This window comes from Anoplophora glabripennis, unplaced genomic scaffold (genome assembly GCF_000390285.2).
Source record: "Anoplophora glabripennis isolate ALB-LARVAE unplaced genomic scaffold, Agla_2.0 scaffold1018, whole genome shotgun sequence".
NCBI lineage: Eukaryota > Metazoa > Arthropoda > Insecta > Coleoptera > Cerambycidae > Anoplophora > Anoplophora glabripennis.
In genome coordinates, this window is record NW_019417142.1 from 61363 (window position 1) to 86000 (window position 24638).

Below are 24638 nucleotides of genomic sequence, written 5' to 3' on the forward strand. Positions count from 1 at the left end.
TTTTTTAAATAATGACGCTTTTGTCCGACAGCTGGTTATCAACCATATTGTCGTTAAGTCGACATCTTCGGGGTGTCGGACTGCAAAAACTTCTCAAGAATTTTGTCGGACAATAAGATACTTTCATTTCAAACCTTATTATCAAATCCTCTCAGAAAAATCAGCTTGCTGGTTGTCACCAACCATAATGTCACCAAATTGACATATTTGGGGTGGGGGACAAACTCAAAATACCAACATTTTTGTCGGACACATTTTTTGGGGGGTTTAAAAACTTCTTTCATTTAAACTTAAATAAAAGTGCTGGTCATAACATTCCATGTTTATGCCAGATTGACATGTTTTCCTGAAAATCATGGGAAAACTTACCACTGTTGAATTTTCCTCATAGTCAAATCTTGGGAGACTCGTCAAACTTAAGCTGCACGCAAAGTTACAGCTTGCTGGTAATCATTTTTTTCTTTGTACGTGGGCCCGTGGACTATTACTATATACATTTAAATTGTATTCACCTCGCATTCTGAATGCGAACTGTAAAAAACATGCTAATTAAATCATCTGACATGATTTTACAGTTACAGAACTGTTAAAACATACAGAAGTTTTAGTTTTAAAGAAATCAAAGGATAATATAAATATGGGAATTAACTTTTCTACAGCTAATGATCAAAATTACTTAATATTTTAATGATACATACTTTAACCTTTACTTTATTAGTTGGAAATGAGTACATATTTGAATTTTTGTCCTAACATACATTTTCATATTCCTTATTGAAATATGGTAATGGGGTTCCCCACATCTCATTGATCTCTTAAAATATTGCCATAATAGCTTTCACCTCGTTTTTAATATGCATTACATTTGTTATTTTTCTCAGATATCAGAATATTTTGTAATCAGCCAATTCATTCATGAATGTTCATCACACAGCAGGTGTGTGACAAATAAATTATACAACTGGACCTGAACTACGTCAAACTCATTGAATGGAATGCAAGATGAAAAAGAAAACGTATCATTTTTGTTTTCCTGATAGGACTGATGTTTCATGTGGACCAGCTAAGTAGAGACGATTAAATTGCATACAACATGAATAACAATTTTTTCTAAAAATATTAGCTTAGTTCCTGGTGCATCAGAAACACGTCTTCAACAGTCAGACGCATACACATTTGATTCGAAGCAATGAAATTGGAACCTTACATTAGCATTATATTGTAATGTGCATGGGTCTCACTGTTGGAAACTGTTTTGATTTTTTCTAGGAACAAAATTTATTACTCGCTTTTACCTACTAAAACTATGGGATGTAGTAATAAGAAAATATTTATTTATGCGAAAATTGTTAGAAATACGACAAATTTACAGAGAAAGAACTTCTAGTTTTTTGTACATGGATTATTAAGACGCCCTCTAACTATTCATTCCTTCGTAGTATGCCTTAAAACAGTATATTTTTAGTTTATAAAACTTAAAAAATTAAAAATAAATATGGAACTTCTACAGCTTACAAAGATATATTCAAGCTATGACAAAATTTTCAAAATCAAAATAAGTGGATAATACACTTGAAACGTATAGCAGTGAATTTTTTGTTTATTTGAGTGAAAAGAAAAAAAAATTAAAGACCCTTGTGCCAAAATAAAGAGTGAAGAGTTATTTTATGAAACTATGTTTGCCTCGCTAAAAATTTTATACTGAAAAAAGCTGACAAAAAATATGCACCATTAAATTATCACCAATTTTATGTAACGGTTTTTTTTTAAGACAGTTGTTAAAATTTAAGTAGCCGTAGAGACAATATTTTTACAGTTGGGACTTTTACCATTGAGGTGTCACATTTTTAGTATTAAGAACAGTGAATTAATTTTGAGGGATTTTTCTTGTGAATTCAAGGCTTTATTGTGAAAAACTGAGTACATTGTTATTTTTCAAAATATTATTCATTCCATCTTTTGATGCTATCCACCAATCGATCCAATTTTTCGTATCTTTGTAAGATTGGAACGTTGCTTAGTCAAGTCGTGTTCCACGGGTCGGAACAAATAGTAATCCGATGGAACAATATCTGGTGAATATGGCGGGCGCGGTAAAACATCCCAGTTCAGTTTTCTAAATATTTTTTGACTTTGCGAGCAACATGTGATCGAGCGTTGCCATGTTGAAAAAATATTTTGTTGTTCACACGTGAAAAAATGCCATTCAACATTTCTCGGCTTTGATTCATATGGCACCCAATTTCCTTGCTTTTGAGTCATACCGAGTTTGGAATATTGTGCGATCAACATTCAACAATTCGGCAATTTCATCTTACGTTTGACATTTGGAAACATGTACATAAGATTGTTTTCTCAAATTCCATCATGAAAATTTAATATATTTAATCTTTTTTTGTCGTTTTTTATACTCCGCCACTGAAAAAGCTAGTGTGATCTCAAACAACACGCGTTAGTCGCAGAGCATGCACATAGCATCCTCTTCCACAGCATTGAAAATTTCTGGTTCTAAGTTTCTCACTCTTGAGTTTGTTCCCATACAACATTTTCTTACTCAATGTTTGTCAGTCGAGATAATCCATTTGATATCGTCTTCTTGCAACAGCATGGTTTTCTCCTGACAAAAAGTAGGCCTCTAAGTTTATCAACGCTTTTTTGACTCATATACATGATATTTCATAACATCACACAAAAACTTGAAAATAAAAACATAAAAATACATTGTATCGTCACTAGACACTGAAATAAACACCTATAGGTCTATACACTTAAACTACACAAAGACACTTCATAAACGGGTTCTCGTAAACCGAACTGAAATGTAAATTTAATTTTGTTGCTGTTTTGTTTATTTTGGATTATTTAATATGCCTACCTGATGAAGACATGCCTAGTTGTGGAAGCTGATAAACAGATATTTGAAAACGAAACGTTATTCCTAGTTTAAGGACGAAAATAAATTGACTTTTCAAACGCCTACTAACTGAAATGAATGATGTCATTTTTTAATGCACGACTTGGAGAGGAATTTTCATGAAAATAACCGTTGATTAATCCTTGTTTTATTAATCTTTTTCACAGGTGGCAAAGTACCCAAATAAAAAGCGAAAAACTAAAACCACGGACCCATATAGCAATCAGACATGGAAATATGAAATGAAGTGACTTACTAGTTCAGTAATATGCTCTGTTGAACGAATACCGACATTAGGTTGTCCATCGGTTAGAAATACTATAATGGGTTGAAGTCTCTGGTCTCCGTCTTTATTTTTCTGTTGTCCTCTTTTCACTAGATACAAAGCCGTTTCCAAACCGCCAATCATGAAGGTGCTACCCGTGGCTGCAATATTTTGAACAACCTCCTTTGCTTTTTTTATAATATCGTCACTAACGAGTCGCGGATCTGCCAATATACATTTCTAAAATAAAAATGAAACGGTTATATGAGGGGTATAGATGCAAAACTCACATTATCCATAATTTTTCGAAATAGAGTTAGTGACGCTATCTTGTTCATCGTGTTGAACTACACCATTTTAAAATTTAGAAGTGGTACAAATTCACATTTTCGTATTTATTTTTAAATTGTGAAATCTGTTAATTGTTTCAAAAGTCACATTCTCCTACGATCTGAAGGTGTCAAATGTGAGTTTTGCTTCTCGCATTGTTTTGCTTTTCTATATGGTTGGTTCCGTGTTTTTCTATGAGTTTCTGATTATAAGTAAGATAAGTTTAGTTCTGAAGTTTCATATTTAAATATCGGATATTAGAACTTTATACTGTCAACATTTTTTGTACTTAGCAATTTTAGGTTCATTATAAAAATATTTCTACATACAATATAGCTTAATGTGATATTTCACTTCATCACTGATAATAAAACCGTATTCTAAGTATTTTGTGCAGCTTTTTATTTTGATTATGAACTATCATATTACATAAAAGTTTTATTGATATTGAGTTTGTTTCAAAGTTCCTGTTGTAAAAAATAATATTATATGTAGAATAATTTGGAGCAAAACTACCATTATCCAAAAAGTTGTATCAAAACTCACATTATCCAAACTTTAATTCACTTTCTTGGAGTCAAATATTGTTGAGCTGTCATTTCACCAATTAAGAAGCAAAGTTAAAGTTCTAATACAATACCAAAAAAAAATCAGATCTTTAAGTCACTTAAAAAGTGAGAAATCAGTTATTCCTTCTTCCTGAAAAATTTTAAAAAGTGGATAATATGAGTTTTGCATATATACCCCTCATATGCAACTAGGTCTAAATTAAAACCACGTAATTACTTGTAAAGAGGCAAAAGGATCGTTGAAATCTGTAATTTTACTCTTAGGCACGGTAGCTGATTGTTGCGAGTCAACATCCCACACTGTAACATATTTGTTAAATTCGATAATACTCAGCATGTCATCTTTGTTCAAATCGCTCAAAATATTCATCATAGCGTCTTTCAACTGTTCAATTTTCCTTTCCCTCATACTCCCGCTAGTGTCCAACACAAAAATGACATGCTTCGGTAACGGATCTAGGTCGTTCGGGGCAAAGAAGTGAATGAAATAGCCATCTTGTAGCAGTACCTAAAGGGAAACAGTAAATTTTTTATTTAGCGTACATATTTCGGTCATACTTCTCCGTTCAGGGGTTCCCTTTCTACGTCGTACTGTACGACAAACTGACCTGACAAGCCATCGTTTGTTTTATTTCCCAAAAAGTGAGTCAGTTTTCTTTGCCTCGCCGCGTTAGGATGGAACTTGATGGAAGCCGTTCTTTGATTTATTATTTTAATATCCGACAGAGGATCGAGAATCTGGTCGTACTCCGACGTATTCATGTCATTTCCTGATATCAGAGGTGGCGTTTTTACAAATTTCAGGGGTCGACTCTCATTAATACGAATCTAGAAAATTTTATCGTAATTACGCTTTAAAATATTACTGGAACTAATTAGTCTGTTACCTCAACATTTAAATCGTCCACGATTTGCCCAGGGCAAATATTCAGCACCAATTCGTTTTGGTCGTGGATCCTTTGGAGCATTTCTTCGTAAGTTAAAGAAAATACCACCACCGAATCGGGCTCTAGATTTACCGACACTGTAAATTCCTTAGAATCTCTCGTTTTTGCTTCGACGAGCCCCGCACTGTGCCCACCCGCTATTGCCTGTAATAAATTTTTTATTGCATCAAAAAAGGAAAAGTGAAAAAACAAATAGATACGTACTTCTTTATAAATATTTTTTGCCTCCTCTTTTTCTTTTATGCACGATTTGTAAATTTTGCCCTCGATTTCCATGACAAAATCCGTAATGAAAGCCATATCGGTTAGAACAACTTTAAAGTCAGCATCTGCCGCTTTCTTGTTGATGTTTTTCACCCTCCACACCACCTTAGTCTTGGAAAAACGGTTGGTGATTTCGGAAGATATATTTGCTTCGTAGATATATAATCCACTTTTGGGAGGCACCTGACAAATTATTTATAATAATTTCACATAATTTATCGATACGACTTAATATTACCTCCTCGTCGGAAGCTGTGGTTACAGTCGACACCATTCCTGAAGATAATTTGTATATTTTATAAATACCTAACACCATAAAAGGTTTAGATAAGTTTTTGTTTACCTGCAGCAGCTTCGGCTCCTTCTTCGTTTATCTCCAAATATACTTTCTGTTGGATTTCATCGCAAATGAGCTCCTCGCCGTCAATCACATCGCTCAGGTTGGCATGAAATACATCATCTAACCCCATCTGATGTACAATATAATTAAATCACGTAAAAATTAACATAAATCTTCATAGCTTTATTCGTTTAATATACAAGATATTAAAAAATTGTAATAAATTTGAAGGACTAGTAATAATAATAATAATAAATAGGTAATAAAAAAAGAGAAAAAGTTACTTTTTCTTAATCTAAAAGTGAAGGAAATTCCAAAACTAGGGGTGGCAGAAACTTCCTCTAGATCTGCTATGAAAATAGAAACCGTCGCTATAATTGTTGTAATGGGCTGCTGTATAAAATTGTGTGTGTAGTAGAAATACACAAATAAACAAAAAATAATAAAAATGCCACAAATATACAGTTGAAAGTCATGTCGTACTAAGCAGAACGAGTGAATTTGAAATTTAGCCCATGTTTCGAAAAACGCTACCAATCCTTCAAAAGGAGTCCAAGGCACAGTTCCCACCAAAATAATACGAATCCACACCCCAAAGCGCAGTTTCAGCCAAATAATAGGGATCCGAAGTTTTCACCTAAATTTCCAAATTTTCCATTAATGCTTCGGGAGGATTCACGCAAGGTGCAGTAATAGTAAAATAATAGGAAACCAGAGATAAATCAACGCAGACGACCTACTAAACAGAGCCGAGGACGTAGGGCGGAATACCACTTTTTCACCGATGTTTCGAAAATTTTCCCGCCAAACCACGCAGACATCGCAATTGCCACCAAACCGTTCCAGAGTACTAGATGATGCCGCCGCACATGGGACATCTGATAGGAAGGCGCCAGCAGATTTCACCATACTTTTGAAAATTTTCCTGTTAAACCACGAGGAAACCCTGATTGCCGCCAACACGTTTTACGCTTCTTACACACGAGCGGTGTTTTACCGGTCGGTAGTCGACCGTCAGACTTACCGGCAACGATTCTGTGTGTAAAGATGTATTTAACTATGTGTAATTCAAAATTTAGTCGGTTGTTTTGCCGATCGGTTTAAATACCGATCGGCAAAATACCGTCCGTGTGAAAGAGGCGTTAGATGCATTAGATGACGCTGAAGCGAAATTAAATTGATCTTTTATTAATTGAAATTCAAGGTAATAAGTTTCTTACCTTACTTAGATATTGCTTCAATTTTAAATTTTCACACATTTTAAACTTGGGAAATGAAACATCCACCTGCTGTTTAGTCATATTCCTTATGAATTCCGTAAGATAAAAATCAAAAAAAATTTGCTGTATAAATCTATTAATATCTGTACCTTTCCTGGGCAAAAGGACTACAAGGCTTACACTATTACCCGCAAATGGTAATTTTAAAATTTTTACGTCTAGGGGTGCATAATTCGCAAAATAAAAATTTCCTTTCTTCCTCATCATTTGAACCTGCACCGTGTTTTGTTCGTTCAAGTAAAACGGTGCGGGCAACGTTTCATCCATGGAAAATGGTTCAGTCCAGTTATTTTTAAAACAGGTTGCATTTAAAAATGTAACATTCGCATCATCCTTCAAGTTGATAAATGGCGTAATTTCTTGATGTGTCAGATCACAGATCCAAGCGTTTATAGCTGTGGTAAAATCCAAGAAGTTTACTTCAGTAGCAAATTTATCCCTGAGACGGTTTTTGAAAACTTCCTGAACTTGGTTCGATTTCAAGAAGGACGCATTAGCAATGACAACATTATTAATATTGCTAAAAACATCAAACATCTCTTTGTAACGTGTAGATGCAATATTAACTTCGAGGTATAACGCTCTATTGAAAATATCTTTGTTGTAAAACCAGGAGTCTTGAGAAAGGATAGTCAGAAATGTGTGGATGCCGACAGACGAAAATAAAGTATTATTTTCTTTCTTCAACTCTTTGTGCAAATGCTTTGAAAACCTGTTGATGGCGTTAGTGAAAACGTCGATATATCTTTCAGCTTCAGCCATATCGATGAATGTTTATTTTATCTGCAATATAAATGAATTACATAAGTATACATGTATGTATTTTATAAATTTTGTCATATAAGTTTTGTTGCTCACTAATCAACTCGGGTAAATAAGTAAATACTAAAATTCCTCGTTACATCTTACACATTATTTAAGTACTATTAGTATTATTAGTATTATATTAAGTATTATTTAAGTGTATATAGATTATGTCATTTTGGAACTTGGAATTCATGGAAATTGGAAGGATACAACTGTATTATATGTTTTGTGGATACAGCAATAGACTATTTTAGTGTAACGTCACATATTTAGGCAACGCGCAACAAATTGTCATAGATGAAATTGTACAAATCGAATCTTACCCTTGTTTACTACTTACATAGATACTATACAAATGAATAACTTCAAATTAGCTTATTTTTACAAGGATTTAGAAGTACCTACATATTTAATAGCCAATACGTATTTCGTAAAATAGGTACACTAATGTGCTTAAAGCTTACAAAAACGAATATTCTTAAATTTAAATAACGTAAAAATTTGACATTAGCCGTGTTATTCCTAATGCGCATGCTCGGGAAGAATAGCCTCATACGCAGGTGAGATTTTGTTGATTTGTAAACGCTGTCATCATTAGTGTATTTTCTCTTTCTGCATTTTCTAGTTCTACCAAGAATTTTTATTGTTTTTCTTGGTGCTGTACTGTATCAGTCTGTTTATCGAGCATTTTTTCCTTCAAGTGATTTATTATAGACGTACTCTTAACCAGAACCAAACTTTTCTGGAATAATAATATCCTGTTGCGAGGCTACTTCGCTTATATGAAATTATCTTTAATGCGCATGCTCAGTAACATTGATATAATTTTAATTTATTAATTACTATAAAAGTCAATACTGTTCTATAAATTTAAAAATATAAATTGTATAATTCTTTTAGTTTGTCACTTGGGGTTTGAAACTTCTTCAATATTTCTAATAATGCCAGAATATCATGACAAAGGCACTATGTCCAAAGTACATTTGGAAATCGATCTAGTAAAAATACTAAGAAATTTTTCATGACAGTGTGTACTGTGTACAATGGGGTTGCCTATTATTTGGCGTATGTGACGTCACTAGATACTAAAAAGGTATATAAATATCCTTGGTCTATATAGATAGATAGATAATTTATTATCTATGTACTTTTTATACAAAGAGGTACAATTGTAGTAAGTCAAACATATATCAAATAGTACAATTATTGTAGTTAGTCAAACATATATAAATAATAAAAAAAACTCAATGATGCACAATATATAAAACAAAAAATAATAGAGTAACATAACTTACATAACGACACAAGTACAATTAAAATAATCAAGACAACAAATAATTAAAAATTTAAAATCTTGGTGGTAGCACTCAGATACTCCTGCACCGAATAAAAACAATTATTATATTCACATGAAGAAAATTGGGTATCAACTGGGTGAAATTTTCCAGAAAGTCGGAGAAGGATATAGGAAATACAGCAGCGATCACCGCATCCTCTTAGCGGCCGTCGAAGGGGTGAAAACAGCCCCTAATCAACAGAATAAATTTTATTCACATGAAGAAAATTGGGTATCAACTTGAAATTTGTCAAAAAGTCGCAGAAGGAAATAGGAAATACAGCAGCAATCACCGCATTCTCTTAGCGGCCGTCGAAGGGGGTGAAAACAGCCCCAAACCAACAGAATAAATTTTATTCACTTGATGAAAATTGGATATCAACTTGAAATTTGCCAGAAAGCCGCAGAAGGAAATAGGAAATACAGAAGCGATCACCGCATCCTCTTAGCGGCCTTCGAAGGGGGTGAAAACAGTCCCAAACCAAAAGAATAAATTATATTCACATGAAGAAAATTGGGTTTCAACATGAAATTTGCCAGAAAGTCGCAGAAGGAAATTGGAAATACAGCAGCGATCACCGCATCCTCTTAGCGGCCGTCGAAGGGGGTGAAAACATTTTATTCACATGAAGAAAATTGGGTATCAACTTGGAAATTTTCCAGGCAGTCGCAGAAGGAAATAAGAGGATGCGGTGATCGCTGTTGTATTTCCTATGTCCTTCTGCGACTTTCTGGCAAATTTCAAGTTGATACCCAATTTTCTTCATGTGAATATAATCTATTTTGTTGGTTTGGGGATGTTTTCACCCCCTTCGACGGCCGCTAAGAGGAGGCGGTGATCGCTGCTGTATTTCCTATGTCCTTCTGCTATTTTCTGGCAAATTTCAAGTTGATACCCAATTTTCTTCAAGTGAATAAAATTTATTCTGTTGATTAGGGGCTGTTTTCACCCCCTTCGACGGCCGCTAAGAGGATGCAGTGATCGCTGCTGTATTTCCTATGTCCTTCTCCGACTTTCTGGCAAATTTCAAGTTGATACCCAATTTTCTTCATATGAATATAATTTATTGTGTTGGTTTTGGGATGTTTGCTGAGACATCACCACTGTTTGTATGGTAAATGTTAAGTTGATACGTTATTTTCTTGAAGTGAAGTTTAATTTTTAATTAGATCTTGCAAGTGTTCACCCCCTTAGAGCAACCAATTTTCAACTATTTTTTGGCTGTTATTAATACCTTCACCCTGTTTCAGGAGTAATTGCAGGACTTTTGTTATTACATATTTTTCAGTATTTCTTGAACCGTAGAAAATTTAACGGTACGCCTATGGATGTTCGGGTATATCCGGAAATTTAGCTGCTAACTTTTGGCTGCCAACTTCACACCGGTCCAAATGTTCAAATGAGTAAAGCGGACAGACTACAAAATAATTTCTTTATATTTGTAATGTCACATAATGAAGGAACAAAGTCATTTTATTACACTCGTAATGTCATATAATGAAGGAATAATGTATCTACATTTGTAGAAATTGTCTGGATTAGAATGTTTAAAAAAAATTTACTACAGAAAAGTAGGTGTTTTGCGGCCGATTAAATAATCCGGGCAACGCTGCAAAATGGTACTTAGAATGTGCTTAGTTCTCGTCAATAGAAAATTAGTAAATAAATGTGTATATATATTTAGAAGTCTGTAGTAAAAACTTACCTCGGACTAGAAGGTAATTAAGAAAATTTTGTTACTCTTAAAAATTATCGTACTAATTGATTTGACCACTTTCTAAATTCTGTATGAATGTACTGGACTGTACCACGAATTTATATAAACAGGTCAGGACTATCAAACAGGACTATCAACAGTTCTGAGAATAATTGTTTTTAGTTACATTTAAAAAGTTGCGTCGCATAAAAATTGTTTTGAATGAAAAGAGATATGGGTATTGTTTGTAACATAATAATTAATCAGGTACATTTCTACGTTTTTGACTAATGGACCATCATAAAGAGTACACGTGACCAAAGGACGTTGATGTAGCAACTTAGTTGGGCAGCTCTAGAGAGACGGTCACGCGGAATAGACAATGTCAGGAAAGTCATTGGCGAATCTTAAAGGTTTTGTTTATTATATTTACTATTTGCTGAATAAATCTGTAGGTACCATTATTTCACTGTATCAGGTAAAGAAAATATTGATTTTTTACAAAATCTATTAATAGATATAATAAAATGATTTGTATACTCTTGTAAATAATATTACGTAAACAATAATGTTCAAATACTACCTAAGCATGTACAACTAGTTCTCGCTAATCTCATTACCCGAAATAGTTGTGGTAACTATTTCGGGTAATGATGAGATTATTTTTATTAGGTTATAAACTAACTTATTAATATTTTATTAACTGCGTTTAGTGTAAATGAACTAGATATACGTAATCTTGGATTTTGAATTGAAAATATATAATATACATGAGATTTATTTTTACACAACCATTGTTAACTGACGAGTTTTAATAATTTAACGATAATTGTTACACTGCCGGTGAAACAGAATGTCGTGTTTTAACGTAATATTGATCTTATTGTTTTAATATTTTACCAAAATTTAATTGTCAACATGAAGCAAATAAAATTACTGTCACGTGGCTGGTAATCATTGTAATCATTTATGAATAAAGGCTCTGTATATATTTTGTATACAAATTAGTTTTCTAGATTTGAAGCAGTAGGTATCTGTTATATCCTTGTTTATTAATAATTATTGTATAGTTAAGGCCGTTACGTTCTGTAATACGTACCTACCATTCTGCCCTCTACACCTATGCTGGGCATAGTTTGTCTTTTTGCGTTACAATAAACAACGTATAAATTTCAATGTTTAAATTTTGCCACATTGTACTTCAGAGATACGTTTTTGATTTACTACCTATATAAGCAATATAGATTTATGCAAGTTTAAGATGGTGTCTACTCTGTCATTACGTCAAATTAAATGGTAGGTAATATATAAAATCCGTCTTTATAAATATATATACAAGTATGCATATTAATATATTTTAATGCACTATTTATGTCCCCAGCAAAAAAGAAATAGGCACGGTTATGAATAGAATGCGATAGACAAGGACAAACTTAAACAAAACACCGTGGCACCGCCCTCTAGTTTTAATTATTTTCTTTGAGAAATTGTTCATTATATCCGAGATAAAAATAGATTGTAAAAATTACAATAATAACAACTGTAATATCACATCGAAAATGATCCTAGTGCACATACTTTGTTTATACATTTATTTACTTATTTGTTTCATAATATTCCCAGAATGTGTTCTATTTGTTTCTCTCATGTTCTTAGAAGCTTAGATGTTGTTCTATTACTGTTTTAAGACACCCACAAAAATATCGATGGGAATTGAAAAATATATATATTAAATAATTTTATATTATCTTGGAACTGCTCCTGACGTGTTCTTCTACACTAGACTCTCCACTGCATCAGCGCTACAATAGCAGCTCCTTAAACTTTAATTTGGGTCATAAAATGGAATCCGAATTTGTATGCGCATATCATAAGAGCCTTCACTCCTTGTCTACACTCCATAACCACATCCATCTCTGATTATTTGTCATATGTCATCTTAATCATACAAATTGCGTAGTTTTTACCACTAGCGACACTAGCGTCGTTAGTAGTGTAAGTATGATAAATACGAGTGAAGTAAGCAAACAGTTTTATTTTAAAGTGAATACAAATATACTAACCTAGAAATCAAAATAAATATTACAATTTTTCTTTAAAAATGTATTAGGGACTTAGGGAGTTTTTGCATATCGGTTTTAAGAATACCGTAAACGATAAATTCACGTAGGAGGGCAGTGCGCATGTGCGACAGTTAAAGTTGGAGTTTATCGTTGCGGTATTCCGACATCCAGCTCAGATTACGGTATTAGCTTACCGTACATTTAGGATGGTAATTTTGTGTAGGAATAATAATCCATCCATTTTTCTTTCACTTGCCGACTGCCGTTTACCGCACAAGTGTCAAATGAAAGCATAACCGTCAGAATTGAGGTTAGGACACGCTTTACCATTGCGGATAAACGACAGGATATGCAAAAACTGAAAGCATTCAGTACACGCTATTTGTCAATACGGTATTCAGTCACGTGATTTCAACGTTTAACGTATTCGTAAATACCTTATGTAAAAANGGAAGCATTCAGTACACGCTATTTGTCAATACGGTATTCAGTCACGTGATTTTAACGTTTAACGTATTCGTAAATACCTTATGTAAAAACTTTATTAAAAAAGGATTAACAAAAAAGGAAGAGTGTGTGCAGTAAATGAGTGTAAAAGTGGTAGTGTTAGTGTTAGTAATAATAAGCGACGGAATCAACTGGGTTTAAGAAAACCAGGATTTTTTTGAAGAATTTTGTGGCTTCTTGTGTTAGATTATATCGATTCATGTTATAATTATCATTTGATAAGTTGGTATTACTGTTCCGTTCTTTAGTTTTTTGTTCTATGATGTATGTGTTCTGTACTCTGTGAGTTAGTTGACAGGCAATAAGAGTTAATGAAAAGGTGCATTTTATTAAAAGAAATAAAAGTAAAACTATAAAAAACTCAACATCTTGAACTCCATTTCACAAGAAAACAGTACTTCTTATGTTCTTAACTAATAGATGTTGAGGATAGAATAATAATTAATTTGAAATTAATTTAAAGAATCACAATATTTTTAATTAAACTAACTTTTTTTTTATTGTGCTTTTACCGGACTATTATTATTTATCACGAATTTGTGAGATAGGTAATTTTGAATAGTTCTAAGAATTGTTTTTAGAGGCTTGTTTTGGCTCTGTTTGTGGACAGCGAAATAGTTATTACCCAAGTGTATTGTCAGAATGTTTTGGTTTAGATGTTCTTGTAAAATGGAATGGTCAACTAATTTGAACCGTCCTAGAACCGAGTCTAGAACCGTTCTCTGTCGGAACCAAAACAAATCTAGAATTAGGTATAGGTATTTTGTTTGTGATGTATTTATCTGAAAGAAAAGTAGGTTTAAAGTGGGTTATTCTGTGCCGTTTAACTGTTTGAAAACAACGAACGATAAGTAACGTTTTATTGTCTATTTTAAAAATAGGTATTAAATGTAAGGAAACTTATGGCCGATTGTAAAGATTATAATTATAATAATTAGCATAAGATTTCTGCCAAATTGCGTTTCATTCTTGGTGATACGAATTTAATTATTTTATAATAATACATACGTTTAATGTATGAGTTTCTTTTTATAATATGAGTTGCACTTGAATGCGTTGTTAATACAGTGATTACAGTCTATTTGTTACTCAGCGCATAGAACCGTTTACTTGATACTATTATCGCTATTGTTTTGTATACCTGTTTTACATTGTGAATTTCTTCATGGATTAATTCATGAAGTCGTTTCATGAAGATGGCAAGTGTAATAGGTACCTACCTACCTACATCAGATCTGCTGTCTAATAACTCATGAATTTATTGATGAGATTCCTCACAAATTAGAACGTAATTTTTGTAAATTTTTTCGTGAAGTTTAGAAGTATCAACAAAAATATTGAAGTTAAGTTATTTGTTTACATATTTATTTTTAATACGTTTTTTACAGTGTGATACGTGAACTGGCAAATTATACGATTACAATTTTTGTTCATGTTATCTAATTAAAAAAATAACTAATCTCAACTTATTCAAGGAAATGTGTTCATTTTCAATTTGCCTTTATTTACTAATAATTTACTATGATTATGCGAAGTTGGTAGTAGCTGTTTTTGTTTCAAATTCAAGGAAATTCACGAGGTTTAAGACAATATACTCGTAGTTCTGAGAACACCAATCTTTTAATCAATAATAGTTTCGGATTTTGTTGTACGGACGTTTTTAACTAAGTGAGCATGCGTGGGACACTTGCTGGTGGTTTCTGACTGTTGTGCGAACCACTATTACTAATATTGTCGGTAAACATTTTTGCTGGCGCAATATTGTATAATCTCGAAAATATTAATGTATTTCTTGTGAGTTAAGTAGGTATACATTTAATATGTATAAATACTTTTAAAGATCAATTTTATAGAAACTTTTTTCAGTCGCTTCTCAAAAAGAAAGAAATTCTTGGTAAAAGTTGCCGCATCCCCAAACTAGAAGAGCATATAATTTTTTTTTAAAATACAATGTAAACTTTTTTTTAAATTTTTTAAAAAATCAGAAAAAGTTGTCTGGAGTTCGAATTAAGTTATTCACAATACAAATAAAAATATCGCAAAAGAGCATTAGAAATATTTAAAAAATTACTTGCATTATTTATACTATTTCAAAAACGCTTTTGAAATGAAAATTATCTAAAGTTGAGAGCATTTATGAGAACAATATGGTAATAGAATTATTATGTTACTCAAACATTTCTGAAAATATACTGAAACGTAAAACAAAAATATCGAGTGCATAAATGGAACATAAAAAGAATGTTACTGAAACCAATTTTTTTTAAACGTTTCATTGGAAACGTATTATAGAATAATACCAGAACGTTGCATGGATTTTTTATTAAACGTTTCGAGAAAAATGGAAACGTTTCTGGAACATGTTAGAAACTGAAAAATGTTTAGTGGGATTGTACTTATTGTTAGTACCTACCTAACTCTTTACATGCTTACGCAGTGTTTGAAATATTGTTTATTTTACATTAATTATAAGTAAGAGTATTTATTATATTTGTTAATAGTTCATGTAAAAAAATGAATATTTTCTGTACCCGATACAGTGCTATTAGAGACCAAAACAACAGGATAGGAAATAGGAATCGCCAAATCGCTAATGGTTTTCCTGACCTTCCCTATTTCGCGTAGAACGTCCGCTTCTAGAGTTGCCCGACTAAGTTGTTACATCAACGTCGCTTGGTCACCTCTATTCTTTATGATGGTCCGCTAGTCAAAAAACGTAGGAATATGCGTGTTATTATGTTACAATACCCATCTCTTTTCATACAAAACAATTTTTATGCGACGCAGCTCTAAAAATAACTAAAAACAATCCTTAGAACTGTTACTAGTCAGTAACCTGTTTGTGTTTGTATATATTTGTTGTAATACAGTCCAGTACAATCATACAGAATCTGGAGTGATTAGTTAGTACGCCAGTTCTTAAGAATATCACGATCTCTTTAAATCAATTTCGAATAAATCCTAGGTAAGTTTTGACTGTGTATCAGAGAATAATAATAATAATAGCTCAACAGTTACCCCATTTACAGAGCAATTTTATTTTACTTCTAAAAATTATAAAGAGTTACTTAATCTAAATACAGATACAATACAAACTTAGTACATTAATTACGAAACAAATAGGTATACAAAAAAAAATACGAAGATAATCCACATATCATCAAAAGACACGTTCCTGACTTAGTAATTGTTTAGCAACAACCAATATACGTTCAAAATTATCAAAATGAATGTCACACAAGTGGCATAATTTATTAAAGTTACAACACATTACATATAAAGGTGATTTTAAAGTAAGATTCGTTCTAGGAATGTTAAGAAAAAAGGTTTTCGTATGTCTTGAGTGTTCTCTGGGTATANAGACTTGTGTTATAAATATGCTACCACTTTTTTTTTTCTAATTATGTCTTTGTATAACAAAGGCAAATGAACTAACGCTTGAGAGGGATTGGGGATTGAGAGCAAAATTTAACTAATGCCGAATATTCCATAAGATAAGCAAAAATAGCAAAGGGTTGTTCGTCTGTTATGTTTCCGAGATCGAAAGGGAATGTTTCGAGTAATGTTTCAAACTCTCTTCAATTGTAACCTTTCGGCTATGTTTCACTAAATAAGTTTTCAAGTGCTACATTTCTGTAGTGAAACAGAAACGTTTCTAGTTAATGTTTCAAATGTTTAGTAAAACATTTCATTTGCAACGTTTCATTTACGTTTCGTGTTTAGTGGGAAATTATCTAAAGTTGAGAGCATTATGAGAACAATATGGTAATAGAATTATTATGTTACTCAAACATTTCTGAAAATATACTGAAACGTAAAACAAAAATATCGAATGCATAAATGGAACATAAAAAGAATGTTACTGAAACCAATTTTTTTTAAACGTTTCATTGGAAACGTATTTTGGGGAGGACATCTTGGGTTTTTAGAATAATACCAGAACGTTGCATGGATTTTTTATGAAACGTTTCGAGAAAAATGGAAACGTTTCTGGAACATGTTAGAAACTGAAAAATGTTTAGTGGGATTGGGATTGTACTTATTGTTAGTACCTACCTAACTCTTTACATGCTTACGCAGTGTTTGAAATATTGTTTATTTTACATTAATTATAAGTAAGAGTATTTATTATATTTGTTAATAGTTCATGTAAAAAAATGAATATTTTCTGTACCCGATACAGTGCTATTAGAGACCAAAACAACAGGATAGGAAATAGGAATCGCCAAATCGCTAATGGTTTTCCTGACCTTCCCTATTTCGCGTAGAACGTCCGCTTCTAGAGTTGCCCGACTAAGTTGTTACATCAACGTCGCTTGGTCACCTCTATTCTTTATGATGGTCCGCTAGTCAAAAAACGTAGGAATATGCGTGTTATTATGTTACAATACCCATCTCTTTTCATACAAAACAATTTTTATGCGACGCAGCTCTAAAAATAACTAAAAACAATCCTTAGAACTGTTACTAGTCAGTAACCTGTTTGTGTTTGTATATATTTGTTGTAATACAGTCCAGTACAATCATACAGAATCTGGAGTGATTAGTTAGTACGCCAGTTCTTAAGAATATCACGATCTCTTTAAATCAATTTCGAATAAATCCTAGGTAAGTTTTTACTGTGTATCAGAGAATAGCAATAACATACTCCACCGCATATGTATCGTGTGCCCTGCTCCTCTTGTTACTGTTCAAAATTATATCGTATAAGTACCTAGGTATTATACAGTTGGACAAGCTGAAGTCCCAAATCTCAGACCGCATGATCCAATAATATTTATCGGGTCATTCAAAAGGTCCTCGGAAAAGCCTATTATTGTCAAACACAACACTGTAATTATATAATTAATGTATAAAATGAAAGGAAAACGGTAAGTAATCTTACCAAGTAATCTGAAAAAAGTTCATATAACTTCTCTTTTCCAAAATTCGCCAGTTTAATTTTTTGTTCGTTTTTTTTAATATCTTAGTACCTAATGGAATGTTTCCTGTATCTCAAACTTTGAACGTTTAGACTGCCTAGAGACAGACCTACGGGGCATGTTTTAGTGTAAACTAAAATTTAATCACTTCACAGGGGCGTGCGTTCTGGTCTCTTTTATTTAAGAGATCATCTTCTGAGTTAGGAAACATTAGTTATACTAAAATCACTGTATATTTTCCATTGCGTCACGAGCAATATTCGTATGAACTAAGACGAAAAATCCTAGTCAAATTAGTCACGGTTTTCACATAATTGAGATGTCATCTTGACAATAGACTCTTTTAGTGTGACCTCACGTATTTAGGCAACCCGCAACAAATTGTCATAGTTGAAATTGTACAGACTGAATCTGACCCTTGTGTACTATTTAGTATTTACATAAATAATATAAAAATGAACAACTTCAAATGAATGGCGTTTAAAACTTACAAAAACGATATAAAAGAATATTCCTAAATTTAAATAAAGTAAAAATTTAACTTTAGTCGTATTATTCCTAATGCGCATGCTCGGAAAAATAGCTTATAGGCGGGTGAGATCTTGTTGATATGTCATAGCTATTATCATTAGCGTATTTTCTCTTCTTTTATTTAATCTTGACGTTTTCTATAGTTCTACTAAGTATTTTTATTGTTTCATTTTGTCATAAAATGCTTCGATCCATATTTTTTCTTGTAACCACTATACATTGTGTCCCGAAATTCATGCAACAAAATTTAGTCACAGTCTCTTAAGACAAATTTAGGGGACCCGTATTTTTTATTTTTGCCAAGTGGCCCCCTCTTTCGGAGTTACAGCCGCCTGAAGTCCGCCCCTAAGAATAACCTTTTTTTTATCTCAGAACCCTGTTGTACGAGAATCACTAAATTTGGTACACAGGGGTTTCATGACATGTGGAATCTGATGGTGCTACGTTTATTAGCGGGGAGCCCCCTTAAGACAATTTTTCGTGACTCCCTTGTCTTTGAAGCCAAAAAAATTTGGTCGCATATTTAAATTTCTTAAAAATTATCAGTACACTAGAAAACCATTAAATTTAGAAACATTTTGTCTCTTTATACTTTTTTCGTAAAACGCAATGTTTTCGAGAAAAATGTCAAAATGTGATCGAATGCATATCGTTATTCGCCATTTTCCTCAAACAAATATCAAGAGACAAAAAAGTTTCTAAATTCAATGGCTTTCTAGCTAACTAATAATTTAAAAAAAATCTAATTTGCGACCAAATTTTTTTTGTTCCAAAGAGAAGAGGGCTCACGAAAAAGTGTCTTAAGGGGGTTTCTCGCCAAAAAAACGTAGCACTGCGAGATTTCACATGTCATAAAACCCCTGTGTACCAAATTTAGTGATTCTCGTATAACATGGTTTTGAGATATAAAAAATACTTCTTAGGGGCAGATTTCAGGGGGCTGTAACTCCGAAAGAAGGGGCCAGTAGGCAAAAAGAAAAAATACGTGTCCTCTAAATTTGTCTTAAGAATCTATGACTAAATTTTGTTGCATGAATTTCAGGACACCCTGTATAGAGTTTAGAAGTAGTGATAGTATTTTCAAAATATTCAGTGGCTTCGCATTTCTGGGATTTTTGTTAAAGTAACTTCAGGTATTTTCGCCACGTAGATATATGTAATTTTTTTATATTGCAGATAAATCAAGTTCCTCGCAATCAAAAACAGGAATATGGCTGAAATTGAAAGATATATCAACGTTTTCACTAGCGCCATCGACAGGTTTTCAAAGCACTTGCACAAAGAGTTGAGGAAACACAATGACAATAGTTTATTTTCGCCTTTCGGCATCCACACATTTCTGACTCTCCTTTCTCAGGATTCCTGGTTTTACAACAAAGATATTTTCAATAGAGCATTGCACCTCGAAGTTAATACCGCATCTACACATTACAAAGACATGTTCGATGTTTTTAGCAATATTAATAATTTTGTGATTGCTAATGCGTCCTTCTTGAAGTCGAACCAAGTTCAGGAAGTTTTCAGAAACCGCCTCAGGGATAAATTTGCTAGTGAAGTAAACTTCTTGGATTTTACCACGGTTATAAACACTTGGATCTGTGATATGACCCATCAGAAAATTATACCATTTATCAGTTTGAGAGATGATGTGAATTTTACGTTTTTAAATGCCACACGCTTTAAAAGTAACTGGACTGAACCATTTTCCACGGAAGATACGTTGCCCGCACCGTTTTACTTGAACGAACAAAACGTGGTGCAGGTTCAAATGATGAGGAAGAAAGGAAATTTTTATTTTGAGAATTATGCACCCCTCGACGCAAAAATTTTAAAATTACCATTTGAGGGTAATACTGTAAGCCTTGTAGTCCTTTTGCCCGGGAAAGGTACAAATATTAATGAATTTATACAGAAAATTTTTTTTGACTATAATATTACACAATTCATAAGGAATATGACTAAACAGGAGGTGCATGTTTCACTTCCGAAGTTTAAAATGTATGAAAATTTAGAATTGAAGCAATATCTGAGTAAGGTAAGAAACTTATACTATTGAATCTCGATTAATAAAACACCAATTTAAATTTTAAACAAATTCAGGAAAAATAAATACATGACTAAAGCCTAATGTGATATGAAAATCCTGTTATATTGCATGTAGTGAATAAGGTGACTTTTATTCCGCCACAATTTTTACAGCTTTACAATTATTTTAGAAAACTAGTACAGACAAGTCTAATGTAATCTAATTTCAAGTTCATCTAAAAATTGTCGCGAGTTGAACGACCTAATAAGAGGCAGGCCAATGTTATTGTTGTATCTAGTGGTATTTTTTCCTATTTATTATATTATATTAGAATTATTTAGTATATTTTGTTGAAAATCGACAAGTTATTATAGAAAATACCCGGCAAAATCACCGGCAAAACTACCTTTTCAAAAACATATCAATTTTACTTCTACACTGAAGAACTTTACACATAATTTTTAACACGAGTTTGAGAAATTCCATTAATACCAAAATAGAAATAAACTTTTTAATTACACCATAAGGTGCTGCAACTTTCGTGTCTATTAATAATAATAATAGATGTACTTTAAAACAATCCAAATGGCTATCGACCGAAGTCGTTCATCCAATTTTTTTCAATGTGAAAGTTTTGACCAAGACACAGATAACGGCACACAATTATATGTAGAATCAATATCGAGATACAGAGGCTATTGGCGGCCTCTGGGATATGTTGAGCACCGGATGCGACGTCGTAGTCATCGTCTGATGTAACAAGGATTTTTGGCGCCATTATCTCATCCTGGCGGCTAGGCGGGAAAATTTTAAAAAGTGGCTGATTTGTCGCCCTTCCGCGCGATCGGAGGGGTGTAGCGCTATGTCGCTTACGCGTTAGCATCGTCTGGTGCATCTCAAGCGTGCTGGCGGCAATCAGAGCTTCCTCGTGGTTTGGCGGGAGATGTCTTATACATTGGACGTGGTGTATTGTCTGCGGGGTCGTTCAATAGTATTTTTTATAGATGGTGTGACAAAATTAAGAATAACACAGACCCACAAAAAAAAAGTTGAAACTACATATAAAATAGTCTTATTGTGCTGGTTCTCACGTTTATCTCAACCTTCGGACCTGATGCCAAGCGAAAATTTGAAGATTTTCCGTGTTTTGGGGGTAGTTTTTCGCGATTTAAAAAAAAACTAGAGGGTGATGGAGCACAATGACTCCGGATTCGGTTACAGCGCGTCAAAATACATAAGGATAGGTGGGTCTGGTCTCTGGTATCTTCAACTTTTTTTTTGTGGGTCTGTGTAATTATTGTAATCTTCAATCTATACAGCGCCAGCGGCCCACTAGTCCAATTATAGAGAGGGTTTCTGTGCTCACCTATTTTCATAGTGGATCTAGAGGAAGTTTCTACTACCTCTAAATTTAGATCATCTATTTTTTTTGGAATTTCCTTCACTTTTGGATTATGAAAAATTATGAAATTTTTCTGGTTTTTTATAATTGCCAGCCCTTCAAATTTATGAAACACTTTTAATACTTTGTATGTTAAACAGATGAAGGGATGAAAATTCATGTGAATTTTTATGTGATTTCATTTTACATCAGATGGGGTTAGATGATGTATTTCATGCCAACCTGAGTGACGTGATTGACGGTGAGGAGCTCACTTGCGATGAAATCCAACAGAAAGTGTATTTAGAAATAAATGAAGAAGGAGCCGAAGCTGCTGCAGGTAAAGAACTTCAAATCTAAATATTAGGTGGTGTTAGGTATCTATAAAACATACAAATTATTTTCAGGAATGGTATCGACTGTAACCACAGCTTCCGATGAGGAGGTAATATTAAGTCGTATCGATAAATTATGTGAAATTATTATAAATAATTTATCAGGTGCCTCCCAAGGGTGGATTAATTATTTACGAAGCAAATATATCTTCCGAAATCACCAACCGTTTTGCGAAGACTAAGGTGGTATGGAGGGTGAAAAACACCAACAAGAAAGCGGCAGATGCAGACTTTAAAGTCATTCTAACCGATATGGCTTTCATTACGGACTTTGTCATGGAAATCGAGGGCAAAAGTTACAAATCATACATAAAAGAAAAGAAGGAAGCAAAAAATATTTATAACGAAGTACGTATCTATTTTTTTTCCATTTTCTTTGTGGTACAATAAAAAAATTATTACAGGCAGTGGCAGGTGGGCATAGTGCGGGGCTCGTCGAAGCAAAAACGAGAGATTCTAAGGAATTTACAGTGTCTGTAAATCTAGAGCCCGATTCTGTGGTGGTATTTTCTTTAACTTACGAAGAAATGCTCCAAAGGGTCCACGATCAATACGAACTGGTGCTGAATATTTGTCCTGGGCAAATCGTGGATGATTTAAATGTTGAGGTAACAGACTAATTAGTTCCAGTAATATTTTAAATTCGCGTAATTACGATAAAATTTTCTAGGTTCGCATTAACGAGAGTCGACCCCTGAAATTTGTAAAAACGCCACCTCTGATATCAGGAAATGACATGAATACGTCGGAGTACGATCAAATTCTCGATCCTCTGTCGGATATTAAAATAATAAATCAAAGAACGGCTTCCATCAAGTTCCATCCTAACGCGGCAAGGCAAAGAAAAATGACTCACTTTTTGGGAAATAAAACAAACGATGGCTTGTCAGGTCAGTTCGTCGTACAGTACGACGTAGAAAGGGAACCCCTCAACGGAGAAGTATGACCGAAACATGTACGCTAAATAAAAAATGTACTGTTTCCTTTTAGGTACTGCTTCAAGATGGTTATTTCGTTCACTTCTTTGCCACGAACGACCTAGATCCGTTACCCAAGCATGTTATTTTTGTGTTGGACACTAGCGGGAGCATGCAGGGACGGAAAATTAAACAGTTGAAAGACGCTATGGTGAATATTTTGAGCGATTTACACAAAGAAGACATGCTGAGTATTATCGAATTTAACAGTGACGTTATCATTTGGGATGTCGACTCGAAACGATCAGCTACCGTACCTGCACATAAAATAACAGATTTCAATGATCCTTTTGCCTCTTTACAAGTAATTATATAGTTTTAATTTTGACTTATTCATATGTAACCGTTTAATTTTTATTTTAGAAATGTATATTGGCAGATCCGCGAGTCGTTAGTGACGATATTATAAAAAAAGCAAAGGAGGTTGTTCAAAATATTACAGCCACCAGTAGCACCTTCATGATTGGCGGTTTGGAAACGGCTTTGTATCTAGTGAAAACAGGACAACAGAATAATAAAGCCAGAGATCTGAAACTTCAACCCATTATAGTATTTCTAACCGATGGAGAACCTAACGTCGGTATTAATTCAACAGAGCATATTACTGAACTAGTAAGTCACTTCATTTTATATTTCAGTGTCTGCTTGCTATATGGGTCCGCGGTTTTAGTTTTTCGCTTTTGATTTGGGTACTTTGCCACATGTGAAAAAAAAAATTAATGAAATTAGGAGTCAAGAAATAAGAGTCAAGGGTTATTTTTATGAAAATTCCTAGCCAAAAGTCGTGCATTGAAAAAGGCAGACCTTCACTTCATTTAGTTGACGTTTCGAGAATCGATTTGTTTTCGTCCTCCAAACTAGAAATAACGTTTCTGTATCTGTTTATCAGTTTATCAGTTTATGGATATCATATGACATTTATTCTATGAATAGCTGGTGTACATCCGTTTTGTCAGTGTTTTAGAATTTCCGTGCAGTTTTCGTGTTTTATCGAAAATACATAGCGTGATACATATTCTCTCTTTTTCCAACATCTTTTATGTCTTTCTAACAAATTGCTATTTCTCTCTAACATCATCCCCTTATA

At 33.2% G+C, this 24638-nt stretch overlaps 3 protein-coding genes across 6 annotated transcripts in view; 1 reads left to right on the forward strand and 2 right to left on the reverse strand.

The window, feature by feature from the left end:
• Positions 1–5759, reverse strand: part of LOC108914051 (inter-alpha-trypsin inhibitor heavy chain H3-like) — a 15904-nt gene extending 10145 nt beyond the window's left edge. The window contains exons 1-7 of the mRNA XM_023455973.1: positions 5633–5759; positions 5528–5565; positions 5230–5472; positions 4966–5169; positions 4637–4906; positions 4296–4586; positions 3171–3419 (exon numbers count right to left, since the gene is read on the reverse strand). Coding sequence (XP_023311741.1) covers positions 3171–3419; positions 4296–4586; positions 4637–4906; positions 4966–5169; positions 5230–5472; positions 5528–5565; positions 5633–5759 — 1422 coding nt within the window. The remainder of the gene's footprint in view (positions 1–3170; positions 3420–4295; positions 4587–4636; positions 4907–4965; positions 5170–5229; positions 5473–5527; positions 5566–5632) is intronic.
• Positions 5760–6828: 1069 nt separating this feature from the next.
• On the reverse strand, positions 6829–7671 carry LOC108914052 (serine protease inhibitor 3/4-like). Its single transcript, XM_018719748.1, has one exon. The coding sequence runs from the start codon at positions 7669–7671 to the stop codon at positions 6829–6831; it is 843 nt and encodes a 280-aa protein (XP_018575264.1).
• Positions 7672–14085: 6414 nt separating this feature from the next.
• The window catches only part of LOC108914058 (inter-alpha-trypsin inhibitor heavy chain H3-like), a 31258-nt gene continuing 20705 nt past the window's right edge, over positions 14086–24638 (forward strand). For 2 of the 4 annotated variants that reach the window (XM_023455969.1, XM_023455972.1), the window contains exons 1-9: positions 17813–17927; positions 19949–20807; positions 22393–22519; positions 22587–22624; positions 22680–22922; positions 22979–23182; positions 23245–23514; positions 23565–23855; positions 23915–24163. In XM_023455969.1, coding sequence (XP_023311737.1) covers positions 19983–20807; positions 22393–22519; positions 22587–22624; positions 22680–22922; positions 22979–23182; positions 23245–23514; positions 23565–23855; positions 23915–24163 — 2247 coding nt within the window. In that variant the 5' untranslated portion in view covers positions 17813–17927; positions 19949–19982. Of the gene's footprint in view, positions 14171–16169; positions 16285–17812; positions 17928–19948; positions 20808–22392; positions 22520–22586; positions 22625–22679; positions 22923–22978; positions 23183–23244; positions 23515–23564; positions 23856–23914; positions 24164–24638 lie in introns of those variants that run through there. The other 2 variants (XM_023455971.1, XM_023455970.1) reach the window with 2 other exon arrangements.

Excerpts from the sequence above, each read along its gene's own strand:
- LOC108914052 (XM_018719748.1), bottom strand. The coding sequence starts at position 7,671 with ATGGCTGAAGCTGAAAGATATATCGACGTTTTCACTAACGCCATCAAC.